Source organism: Anas acuta, chromosome 1 (genome assembly GCF_963932015.1).
Source record: "Anas acuta chromosome 1, bAnaAcu1.1, whole genome shotgun sequence".
In the NCBI taxonomy this organism is placed as follows: Eukaryota; Metazoa; Chordata; class Aves; order Anseriformes; family Anatidae; genus Anas; species Anas acuta.
The window spans coordinates 85265188-85278769 of record NC_088979.1 but is presented as its reverse complement, the minus strand read 5'-3'; the positions used below and the strand labels follow the sequence as shown (position 1 = coordinate 85278769).

Below are 13582 nucleotides of genomic sequence, written 5' to 3'. Positions count from 1 at the left end.
AAGTGCTTTTTTTTTGGCAAGCATTTTATAGGCAGAATAAACTGTCTCATTTTAATTTATATTAAGCAGCAGTTTTAAAATAATCGTCTTAGGTTTTCTGTTAATCAGAAAAATTGTATACCAGAAATAGTCTGACAGATTTTCTCTTAGCACTATCCTATTCTTTATTTAATGAACGTTGATATAGCAAAGCAAATACCTGAATGGTCATTAGCACTCAATTTAAAATCCTTATACTTGAAAAAATCAAACTCCACTCTGGTACGTGCCTGTCCTTTATTCTGAAGCAAAAATGGAATTGATTTTGTAGAATTAACATAAACACCACCAAAGTCAAATAGTTCCTGTAAGTTTAAAGAAAAAAAATATGGTCAAACCCGTGTGAAGTCAACTTTGTAACTGAACAGCATGTGAGAAATAATTATATTCAGTAATGCAGTGACTCAGAATTTATAATCCATTAGGCAGACATCTCAGTTAATTAATTGTTTTGCCTAACTCTTATCTTTAAATTCTTTCCAAGATATCAAACGCAACAAAGTTCAGTGATACCACCAGGAAAGTTTTCCTCATTCAGTCAACAGATCAGTGGATCAGTGGATTCACTTTTCCCTATCCTATATTTTTCTTTATTACTACCTTAAAGAAATCTTCTGCCTTTTTTTTTTTTTACAGGTGTTGAAGTTCAAAGGTTAAAGTTGTTATCATTTAGTGAAACTTTCATATATACATTTATTTTCTTAATTTCTGTTCCCAAGTTCTTCTCTGTGATAATTTTCTCAGGAAGTTAGTACAGGGAAAAAAAAAGGAAAACATGAAGTAGGAATGCGCCACTTTGACATTAAGATAAAGCAAAACACTACTAATCTTACCAGTTGCTTCAATTTCTTCATACTTACCACATCAATCTTTATTTCAGGGGTCTCTACAAATCCAACAATCCTGAGCACTAGTACTCCTGAATTTCGCACTGCTACCTAAGTTAATGGAGGACAGTGTGATTGTTGACAAGATCATTTTAACATAACAACATCATCAAATCTGTCAAAATTAAATGAAAGTCAAAAAAAAAAACAAAAACAAAAACAAAAAACCAACAGGTATAGAAGAACCAATAGTGCCTTTGTGGTATACCTTGTCTGGATAGTTATAGTTGTCAAGAAAGTTTCAGGGAAGACCATTCTTCTGCAGACAAAAATAATGCTGCACGAGTTTGTATCATTAGAACTAACTGTTTCCTCTAGCAGAGAAAACTGAGTGGATGAGTTACATCTATTCAGCAGCTGTGAGGATTGGAAAGTACACCTGAAGACAAATTGCTTGAGGAGCTGCTGGCACAATGTAGATGTTGTTTTGAGCAGTGTTTGTTAGAAGTGAAAAGAAGAATGACTAGTAGGTTCAGTGAGCATAGTGTATGCAGTCAAAGACGACAAAGAATCCAGGATTAGAATTGGAAAAGGTAGCAAAGATCAGCCCCAGTACAGAATCCCTTTTTTCTTCCCACTTATCTGACCAAAGACAAGCCGACTAAGTGGGCATGCAGAAAACAAAGTAGGATTAGATCTTTACTGCACTCCTATTATCAGACCAAGTTTACTGGTAAATTCATCTCCAAGTTAACCTTTTTGTAATGTTCACAAGAAGTAGTCAGGAAATCAAAAACACTGCAGTATTTCAGTCCTGCTACTCAATAAAACACAAAAACTGTGCATATGTCTACATGATCTTATGAAAACAAGGAGATGTTAGTTTCAGCAGCTTGCCAATAATATGCTATGAATCAGCTCAACTGAGAGGCTGTTTAGGACTTCAGAGCAGTAGTGAGACCAGAATAACAGAATAGCTTACTAGCTACCAACAGCTGTAAGAAAATACTTTTTTTAAAGTATTAGAACACTTCGGATAAAATTCAAAAGATGCTCAGATGCACACACATCTCAACATTCAAACATCTCCACATACAAACATGCAACATAACACTCAAAAGCCAAAACTCATTCAGTTTTGGATACCTCCACTCTTGTATCAAAACTCATTTTTGCATTTGGAGTAAAAAGGATTTTGAGCTCAGCATGGCCTCCCACAGGTACCACCCCGTCATGAGGGGTGATCAACATTCCAGGCAGTGGATTTGAATGAAGGACCTTCAAACACAAACATGTATTATTAATAGTATCAGGGAAAAAAAAATCACTGCTAAAAAAAACGCATTACTATATCTATCATGAAGATTTAATGTTCTTACAAGGTGAACCTTTATAACATGTAATAAACAAATTACAAATTCAAATAAAACAATCACATAGTACCAAAATAAACAACAGTTCTGAGGATTTTAATCAGAACAATTCTATGTCACTATTTAAATACAGCAAATCATTCTGTGATCAGAAGAACTAATAAGGTTAGGTTTACTACTAATTCATGGCTTATGTGTTTACCTGCTCTGGCTCACGTCTTATCTAATTCACATTATAGCCTACCATCCTCTTAGTTGTTAATCTAGCAAAATCACCACATTTGCTGTGACTGGTCTGAGTCTACGCATGCATTGACTGGGCAGCCAGGGTGAGAACAAGATGACCAGCCAGTTCACTTTCTCTCTCTACATAGAGAGAAACATCCAAGGTGTAAATGCCTTTTTATAGGGTACACAAATACAGGATTCTTGTTTCACCTATGGTTTTCATGCAGCTTCTGGAATCTTTTCAAGGAGTTTTTATCTCTTTGTGAGACACTACCACTTTGTCAGGTTTGGATTGGTGGATAGACAGACACATAGGGACAGAATTCCTCTTCACATAAATCTTTGTTCATCTAAAAACTAGACAAATGAAGCAGTTCTATCTAATAACTGAGAATACAAAGCTGTAACACGATCTGAAAAAATGCACTCCCTTCTCCTCCCCACCCCCAAGTAATTAAACGTACTAAAAATAATTTTAGTTTACTTGGAAGTAGGCATGATTGTATCCTGTGTTTTGAAGAATGGCTGTCTTACAAGTAGATAAACCCACTGGACAATGACTGAACGGTATCCTTTGTTCTATAAACTGAACTTTCGTGGTACCAAGCTGTCAAAAAATAAGAGAAAGCAAAAACAAGCAAACCAAATAACATATTACTAAGTATAAATAAATAATCAGCCTTATTTTCTTTTCATTACATAGTAAGTTAACATACCTCTGGAAATGTATAAATTAGAATAATTTAAACAGAAAAATATACATTTTAAAAATGGGACAACATTTAGACAATATTTTGAATTTATCTAGATTCAAAGTTAATAGATACATTAGATACATAGATACTCAAATACGTTTCTAAGTTAATTTAAAGGTAAATAAAAATATTTTAATTAATTTTAATACCACAAGCTCCATGTGTTTTTTTTCATCTCAAATGTGTGAGCAGGACAATATACTTTTTAATATAAGTAATTTTTAATAGCAGTAATAATACAGTAATAATAGCAGGAAAAATGACAATATTATAACTTGCACACATCCTGATTTTAGTTATGACAATTTCAAACGTTTCAAAGGAAAAAGCTACCATGAAAAGCTACCAGTCATATCAAAAGGGGAAAAGTCTTATTTGCATTCAAAATGTTTACATATAGAGCATGCAGCCATCAGAATGGTTTAAAAAACAAAACAAAAAAAAAAAAACGTTCTCATTCACACTTCCTGGCACGTAACATTACATATCAAATGATTCACCAAATTTCTTATTGCTGGAAAATCTCTTATTTTGTCATAGGATTCCTTCTATAAATTTATTCTATTCCACCTTAAAATAATTCGAGATTCTCTTTGCCACTGTTCAAAAAACTATCCAGAACATTTCTTTTCAAAATAGCAGAAAACATACTCAAATAACAGGACAAAATTATGTTACAGCCAATCCACAGGTGTTATGCTGAAGCTATTCATACTCAAAAAAACCTTTCTATTTTCCGTCTCCTTGATCTGTTTCCCTTTAACATACATATAAAGAACTATCATAACACCTCTCAACCTTTGTTTAGCTATATTAAGTAAGCCAAGAAGAACAATTACATACATATAAAGACCACTCAGTTGTGGTGCCAAAGGAAGTATATAACTACAGCCAAGACAAAGGCAGTCTTGCCTTCTCCATCATTTCTTTGGAGCAACACCCTTTTTGTAAATATGTCAGGTAGAAATTACATAAAATTAAAATATTTTTTGAATGCTCAACCAAAGAAACATATTTACGAAATTGTTTGTTAAATAAATTTTCTAAATTTTTCTTTTCTAAATCTGTTGTATGATGTGTTACCTTTGCAAAACATTTCAACTTAATTATGTTTCCTTTACGCACACACAAGTTGAATTCTCCTGCTTCTGGGGAGTTGAACCCTGGATGCCAAACAACTTCACACTCTAAGTCTCTATAGGGCTCCACAAAGCCTAAATAACATGAAGAATTATTATAGTCATACACATTTACAATTATCAAGTTATGTTGTACAATTACAATAACACAAGCACATTAAAATCAAATGACTTTCCATTATTGAGCACAAAGCCTACATTTCAAAGATGTTCAATGGTATGATGAATTAAATAAAGTTAGTTTCTGAATTCTCACGTCAATTGCATAACATCAGTTTATCAGCATCCTGCAGTAAAACACATTCAAAGTTCACTGATTTTTTTTTGCCTCAAATTACCCAAATATTAAACTTTAACAAAAAATTTTAAAGAACAGACAGCCCTTCTGGTAGACTAATACCTCTGGGAAGGAGCATATGCTTTTTCTTGCTTGCAATTGATTCTGAACTCAGAATCAAAATATCTTATTTTTCAAGAATCAGTGCACACCAAGCTCTTCATCTAGCCAAATCTTTTTATCTTTTTTTTTTTTTTTTTTTTTTTTTTTGCATTGAATAATGCCAGCTCGGTTAGCAGTTATTATTTTTTTTTAAATAATGAAGTTCCAACATACTCTTACAGAACACTGTCTTTCAAAGGAAAAAAATGTCTCACACACTTCTAACAAACATCAATCCATAGTGCAAGTGAAACTAATGCCAGGCTGAATTATATTTGTGTCACTCACACTGTCTACATCAAATTCTAGCAGCTTTGTTCATACAGAACTTTTGGAAAGCTCTTTAAGAGCCGTGTGACGTTGGTAACTGCCATTAAATGGCTGCCTCACTTTTTAGATACCAGCAATTTGAGTTCAGAAATTTGGCTACATGAGAGCTGCTTGTTGGACACAGAAACAACAAACTGGACTTAGCACATGCTAGTAGGGTTTACGTAGGGAATGCTGCTCTGGTATTAACACTCTGACCTGGTACTACTTTGGGGATAAACTGATGCTGAACCAAATACAGTTTACATAATCACCTGGATGTTTGCCTTATTTAACATTATTGACACTTAAGATACATGAATACATATGTATTTGCATAGCATACCTTTGGCTGGCTGTATAGAAAATGCAGTTCCTTTATCTGTAGTTACAGGTTTCCAAGTAAACTCAGCAGAATAGTTTCTGGTATTGTATACCCTGACAGTTGCTCTAAATTCTGTCTCTGCCAAGTAGCCAGGAATAGGATTTAAAATCACTTCCCTTTCAGACAACTGGAGTTCAACAGACACTGCATTTGCAATGACCAGCACGTGCCCAGGATGTTTGTTGTTTATTGTGTAAGTAAAAGATCTGTAGTATAAAAATAAATATTTCTCAATAGCATTTTTAGATTTATTATGCTATAGTCAAAGAAAAAAATATGTGAAATCTAATCATTAGGAAGAAAATACAGGAAACAACTGAATGGGAACACAGTTCAGACTGACAAGAAAAAAGCTATCTGTAATAGATTCACATGCAACTTAAACCACCTGAAAGGTGAAAATCATCCCATAGGATTATCAACTTCATATTGTTTGTTCACAAAAGCATTATAACATGAGAATTCCACCTTGACACCAGATATATAGAAAACAGTTTGCCTATAAATTTACCAAGAAGGAAGTGTATCAACAGATACAAGCACAGATACAGAGATGCAAGACTGACAGAAAGAGCACAGTATTTTCATAAAGTTTATCCTACCATATAAAGTATAACAGCACAATTTTTGCTGATATACAGGTGGCACTGTGGTTATATATGCTCTTGCCACAACAGACTTAAAAAAAAAAAAAAAACATTAATAAAAAATTTTTGCAACATAAATCTGCATGTTATTGATATTACCACAAATCAGTGTTCACCAAGTTTAATTACACCAAGTTTAAAATAGCCGCATGATATTTTTATTTATTCTACTATGCAAATTAATTATGTGAAACAAAATAAATATAAGAAACCTTACTTTTTAAACATTCCAAGCTTTTTTGTCTCAAAGACGACTGGAATATAAGTCTTTGTAAGCGGAGGCACCACCTGACACAGTGGACTTGTCTGCTCTAGTTCATCTATTTCAATCTCAATTTGTATCCATATATGGACTAACAAGTTATTGACGATATGTAGTTTTCTGGCAGTTGTAGAGTACACACAAACATCACCAAAGTCCATAGTAGAGGGACCTGGAATACAGAAGAAATAAGATCTTTAACATTAAATGGTGAAAATTAACATAAGGAAACATAACTACTAAAGGAAGCATACTCACTAAACTACTAAGGAAACACAACTACTAACAAATTCTGATCAAAACATTTTAGTCCCCAAATTTACTGACTTACCTAAAATAACTCTGTGGTGGAACAAATTCACATTTAAATTTGGAAGTATATATTTTCCTACCTATTGCAACCCAAAAGTCAACACCAATATTAAATTAAAATAGATAATAGATAAATAAAACAGAATTAAATAATTCTGTCTTAGACAGCGATTTAAATGGGAAAAGCAAGGTGTTAATGACAAAAGGCAGTATTAGTAAATATTTTCTTTAACTAATCACATATTTAACTGGCTAGAAAAACAACGATTAACGATAAGAGTACTTATTTTATTTGTTCCTTGATATGTGGCAATTTGGTTTCATAATTTGAAACCAAAATTACATATTTTGTGGTGACAAAATGATCTCTCCTGTATTTACTGCTATCACTGATTTTTATGCTGGTCTGCAAACTTCACTGCTTATTGCACTAATCAAACATTTTATAAAACCGTACATACTTTATCTATTTATATGGTTATTTTTATGGTATTTATTATTTACTTTTCCCCAAATGTACTGATATACACAGCTAGAATACTGAAGTTCTAGCTTCAATGAAAATTAAAAAGACAACCCAGAAAGTAATGAAATTTTTCATTTTGAAGCTAAATAATATGACAGGGCCTTGTGACCTTAAAACAGACCTGTTTTAATATCTATATTAGGTTTATGTGGCAATGTTTTGGTAGTGGGGGGGCTGCAGCAGGGGCCTCTGTGAGCAGAGCCCAGCAGCTGCCCCATGTCAGACCAGAGCCAGCTCCAGCCACCTCCAAAAGGGACCAGTCACTGGCCAGAGCCAAGAGAGGTAGTGACGCTGGGTGGGCCTCTGGGAAAGCACAGTTAAGGAAAGGAAAAAACGCCATGCAACACCATCTGGGAAAGAGGTGTGAGAACGTGCAGCCCCCCAGGTGAGTGCAGCAAGAGGTGCTCCAGGCAGGCAGCAGCAGTTCCCCTGCAGCCTGTGGAGAGGCCCCAGATGGAGCAGGCTGTCCCCCTGCAGCCCATGGGTCCCACATGGAGCAGATCTCCACCCTGCAGCCCCCCCATGGGTGGAGGAGCCCCCGGTGGAGCAGGTGGATGTGGCCTGGAGGAGGCCCCGGGCCCATGGAGAGCCCCTGCAGGAGCAGGCCCCGGGCCGCAGCTGCAGCCTGTGGAGAGGAGCCCCCGCAGGAGCAGGGGGTCTGGGGGGAGCTGCTGCCCACCTGTGGGGGACCCGTGCTGGAGCAATTTGCTCCTGGGGGATGGATGGATGGACCCTGTGGGACGGAGCCATGCGGGAGCAGTGCTTGACATGGGCAGCATCCCCACACTGGAGCAGAGAAAGAGCGTGAGGAGGAGAGAGCAGCAGAGACAAAGCGCTATGGCCTGACCACAACTCTCGTTCCCCCTTCCCCTGCACTGACCAGGAGGAGGCAGATTAGAGTGTATTGGGGGAAGCCATTTTTAGTTGCTTTTAGTTCTCCAGAAGAGAAATAGAAGACTGCTTTAGTCAGATATTAGTTGGCAATAAATTATACTAACCTGCTTTATGCTGAATCTGTTTTGCCTATGACAGTAATTGATGAGTGATCTCCCTGACCTTAACCTTGCCCTTGAGCCCTTTTCCATGTTTTTCCCCCCGTTCCTTTGAGGAAAGGGAGCAGGAGAAAAATGTGGTGGAGTTTAGCTGCCCATCAGGTTGAAAGCACCACAGTCCAACATGTTGTTAATAGATGAACCCCTCACAAACTTTAGAAGGCACTCCACATCACAGAGCTTCCCACTGGAATTATTTTGAAGGAGGATCCTGAAGAAGTTGTACTCTGTTGGGCCATTACTATTATCTCAAAGAAACATTTTGAAGACTCCCACAAACATTGATGATATTAATGCTGATTTAGATATTACCCGATACAAGCCATAAGAGTATGAGCTGCCCTCATATTATGCAGCATTCTTTTCTCATTAACGGGCCATACCATAACTGGTCTTTAAAGAAAGCTCTCCGTTCACACTTCAATACCTAATTGTGTCTCCCTATCGTCTGCTGAGTACAAAGCTTCAGTTAAACACTAATGTATATATCAAGCTACCACCAAATTAATCTATTTTCTATTTAAGGTGAAAAATTATGAACACACACTGTGTTGCTACAAATAAGTGCTTTTATAACAACCATATTTGTTTAATAACCAAAGTAAAAATCTTACCAATTAGTATTTGATGAAGCTGTTTGGGTGTCAAAGTTAGACTACAATCTTCCTTCTCTTGGGTAGAAGATGGCATAGCACTAAGCCCGCTCCAAATCTGGGATAAGCACAAGACATTTTCTCAGAACGGAACCAAAATTTTTATTCATATACATATATATATATATACACATGTGTGTGTGTGCACGTGTGTGTGTCTGTGTGTTAAACATTTTATGTTTACATTATTACTGAAGCATTTAACTTACTTCTTTGACTGAAGATTTAGACGCACTTGCTGACAGTCTTCGACTAATTAATGGGCAATTCTCATCTAAAGAAAGCATTTTGAACTGTAACTCCTCCTTGTGAAGATCTGTGATTGAGATCTTTGGTGACACAAGTCCTTCTGCAGGTTTAAGGCCTATGCTCACAGAATTATTATAAATATAAAACTGCCTATAGGCAAGGGGAAAAAAAGAATAGGGAAATCTAGAATTTTGAGCGTTTTACGTTCTACACTTTAAACTACCTAAGATTATTTAATACAACAAATAATACTTTAAGTGAGGATATTTCATTAGAAAAAAAATCAAATATAACAAATGCATTTAAAAGTCTTTTATATCTTTTATTGTTTAGACAAGGACTAACAACCATTGCATGTTTGTTAACCAGTGTTAACAACTGTCAACCATTGCATGCCTAGCTAAATGTATTAAAAGTATTATGGCTACCAAAATGTAATTATATCATGTCTAGAATATACCTTAAAGAACAATGATGTCGTAAAGTGACACACTTAAAAGATAACAAATGACAAGATTACAAAGGATCTTTTAATATGTGTATGTTTGAGCTGGACCACTTACAGCTTAATTTTCTGATCAGTTACCTTTTCTTGATCTTGGTTAAGCGCCAATCAATTTCACCTGCAACTATGCAATTTTAAACTTCCAGAGAACTTACACAGAGGTATCATATCAAGTATTTAGAAAATTATACTGACTTCAATAACAACCATAAATTCATCTGGTAATTGTGAAATGTGCCTTTCTGTTCTTGCTCCTCTTGAAACACACCTTTAATATGTTATGGTCATATAAGTTATGGTCACAGAAACAGCACAATACCAGTGCCTTCCAAGAAAACCATGTACCCTGTGCATGCAGAAAAAAATACAATACATCCATCTCTGCAGGCCTTGTTTGAATCATGACATATGTACACAGAACAACTTAAAATTGAAACTATGTTGAGGGATTTTTGAAACAGCAAAGATCCCATGACTTGCTGCAGCTGAGCAAACCAACTCTATGAGAAGACTATGACGACTATGAGAAGTTCCCATGACAGTGCTTCCACATTGCCCAGTTGAGGAATTTAGAAAAATATTGTTGCCAGCAGCTGGCTTCAAGGACGGGATCTACGTGACTGCTAATCACAAGGGGGTTGTTTTCTTGCAGGTGGGGTTGTTCTCTTGCAGTTGTTTGTCTGAGTGCTTTTGACCAATAATCTTGTGTGAGACACTATCCGCCCCTGTTAAGTTTGCTATAAAAGTCAGGCTATTTGGGTAATAAAGGGGAGCATGATCTGACCATACTAGTGCCTGTCGTGTTTTCAGCCGTTCTTCCTGCAACAAAACTACAACAATAACCCTCTGCCCATATACATTTTTAAATAACAAGTTTTGAGACTTACCAGTCTTAAGGTATTACTTCTCTTGCCTTGCAGGAAGGTTTTACAGGCTTTTATTTTTTAATAAAACGCATATTTTTAATAAAATTAAAAACATCAGAACTGTCATGTAAAGTTTTCCCAGACTATAGTTTTCCAAGGTTTGTTCCACAACATACCAAGCAAACACAGCAAATTCTTACTCCATAAATTTGTGTTAGTTAAAGCTAGAATGCCAGCACCATCCTTTGATCTTCTCAGTTACACTACACAAGTTATATTATAACTCACATATTGAACCCATCACTATGGGTGAGCTACACATATTGATTAGAAATACATACAATTTATTATATATAAAAAAAGATTCCAGCACAACCATAAACACTTTTTTGCAATGAGCCACAAGCAACTTTTCTTAAAACCTGGTATCTTAAGTTCATCGTAGGTTTTATTTCAAGTTCCATGGCCTTGAACCTAAGTTTTACCCTGGAAGTAATCTTCAAGTGTCTAAATCAATGCTTGATCAAAATTGGTTTTGAATACCTTATAAATGAAGATCCCAAGACCATAAGCATTTCTGGATGCAATAAAATTCGGCATAAGATTGGTGCCACTAAATCTATTCTGCATGTATACGTATATTTTTCATACAAGCCTCAAGTGTTTATTTATCCTTCAAACAAAAGTCTTACCTGGTGGCATCTTTCTGCAAGCGACACTGCCTTAAACTAGAAATGAAATCGGCATAGTATTCCTTGTGTACTTCTTTCAACAGTTGTTCATAGTCAGTATAAGAAAACTGTGGATCTATGTAATTATATCTCTCAGTCTTCGTAAAAATAGTCCTAAATATTGAGAAAGAATCACAATTTCATTATTTGTATTAAATGATTCTGGGTTTTCTTAGAACTATAATATATTGATTTTGCTACATATATTTTTCACCCCAAACATTCTTTTTATCACAGCTTATTATTAAAATTTGACCTTGTAAAGGCCACCATAAAAATAAAACACAAACTGTAATAGCTACATTTGTAGTTTCACACACACAAATACAAACACACACACACACAAAAAAGAGGTGCAAGAAGTTCAAGGTTAATGAATTTTAGACAACTTTCAGACTGAAAAAAGACAGTAAGCTGTCATGAGTCTTAATCTACTGTGCAGTATATATAAATTATTATTTTTAAATATTATATTTGCTTAATTTGTTACCTGTATTTTTTATTCCGTTCGCTAGGCCTAATGCTGGCAGAGCGGTCATTAGGAAAAGCTATAAACGCATCACCCTTATAATTTCTGTTTATCTTGTGAGTATGAATTTGTGTTTGGGTTGATTTAAGTATTGCCACAGGTGCAATATCAGTGCACTGTCCTGTGCCATCAGCTACAAACTGTCCAGTTGCATTGGAAATCATTGGTGTTATACCTTAAAATTCAAATAAAACACGTTACATACAATTATACTTGACCTCTCAAAACAAAATTCAAAGTACTATATCAGACAAAACATTTCATAATTTATAATTGTTCACCCAGCAACCCAACCAGCAGTTGTCCATCCTACTGTTTTCCTCAGACATGAGTACCATAATAAGAGCCAACAACTTTAGTCACAGTCAAACAAATACTGGAGCCCAAGCCACTTCCATTGTGTCCAGCTGGGGCACTTTATCTTGCATGTACACACAACCAAACACTTAGAGCCACAACTGTGACGGCACTGTCTGCAGCGTCCTAAAGCTTGTCACAAGGGCTGCAAAAGCAAGTTTTTGACAAAGACTCCCAAGCTACTACAACATAAAGGAGAGCTCAAATATTTTTCAGTGAAATTTTAGAAAAGCACATATAGATCACAGAGGAAAATAATGACAGCAACAAGTCCTTGTGTTTGCTCACCTCTCCTTATATAAAGATACCCATGTTTAAAGCAGCACTAAAAATAAATAATTATTGCACTGCACCTTCCTCCCCCCACGAAAACTGATACATTAAACACAGTAGTTCCATCTACTTTAGCCTTAACCCTGATTTGTCTAAAATGGCTACAAGAATAGCTATTTTCTATAGTCCGAACTATTGGAGACACACAGGCAAGCACAAAAACACATCCACAGAGACTGTGAGAAGTGAACAGGAAAACACAGTCCGTTGATATAAGGATCTGAAAACCTTCACATTCCCCCCACACCACAATGAAACTTAAAAGCAAAACATGGGTATCAGTAGCCTATATAACAGAGATGTTCCTCATAACATCTCTATTATCCCACAAGTTGGAGCAGAATGCGGTCACTAATAGAATAAATGGTAGAAAACAGGATTTTGAAAAGCTGACAGCCACCAAGGAATATGAGAAGGAAAACAAGAAATATCACTAAAGTTTAAACTCTGATTATCACTACCATTTGAAATATATCTATATCTATATAGATATAGATCTATATAGATATAGATATAGATATAGATATAGATATAGATATATTTCAAATGGTAGTGATAATCAGAGTTTAAACTTTAGTGATATTTCTTGTTTATAGTGATATTTCTTGTCTATCTATATAGATATAGATCTATATAGATATAGATATAGATATAGATATAGATATAGATATAGATATAGATATAGATATAGATATGTAAAAGTATGCATATGTGTATATGGCCAAATCTTGCCTGACAAATTTGGTGGCTTCCTATGACAGGGTTACAGCATTGGCGGATAAGGAAAAGCAACTGACATTGTCTACCTGAACTTCTGCAAAGCTTTTGACACTGCCCCACACAGCAACCCTATCTCTAAATAGGACAGACATGAACTTGACAGATGTACCACTCAGTGGGCAAGGTTGCTGGATGGTTGCACCCAATAGCTCAAGTGTCCAAGCGAAGATCACTATCTAGTGTTCCTCAGGGGTCAGTACTGGGACCAGCACAATTTGTTGGTGACACGGACAGTGGGATTGAGTGCACCCTCAGGAATTTTGCTGATGACACCAAGCTGTGCAGT

At 35.7% G+C, this 13582-nt stretch overlaps 1 protein-coding gene across 1 annotated transcript in view; it reads right to left on the bottom strand.

Moving 5' to 3' along the window:
* Window positions 1-13582, bottom strand: part of CFAP47 (cilia and flagella associated protein 47) — a 296518-nt gene that overhangs the window by 267089 nt on the left and 15847 nt on the right. The window contains exons 10-20 of the mRNA XM_068686651.1: window positions 11788-12001; window positions 11259-11411; window positions 9156-9345; window positions 8908-9004; window positions 6359-6575; window positions 5456-5700; window positions 4306-4436; window positions 2952-3074; window positions 2013-2144; window positions 900-977; window positions 200-344 (exon numbers count right to left, since the gene is read on the bottom strand). Coding sequence (XP_068542752.1) covers window positions 200-344; window positions 900-977; window positions 2013-2144; window positions 2952-3074; window positions 4306-4436; window positions 5456-5700; window positions 6359-6575; window positions 8908-9004; window positions 9156-9345; window positions 11259-11411; window positions 11788-12001 — 1725 coding nt within the window. The remainder of the gene's footprint in view (window positions 1-199; window positions 345-899; window positions 978-2012; window positions 2145-2951; window positions 3075-4305; window positions 4437-5455; window positions 5701-6358; window positions 6576-8907; window positions 9005-9155; window positions 9346-11258; window positions 11412-11787; window positions 12002-13582) is intronic.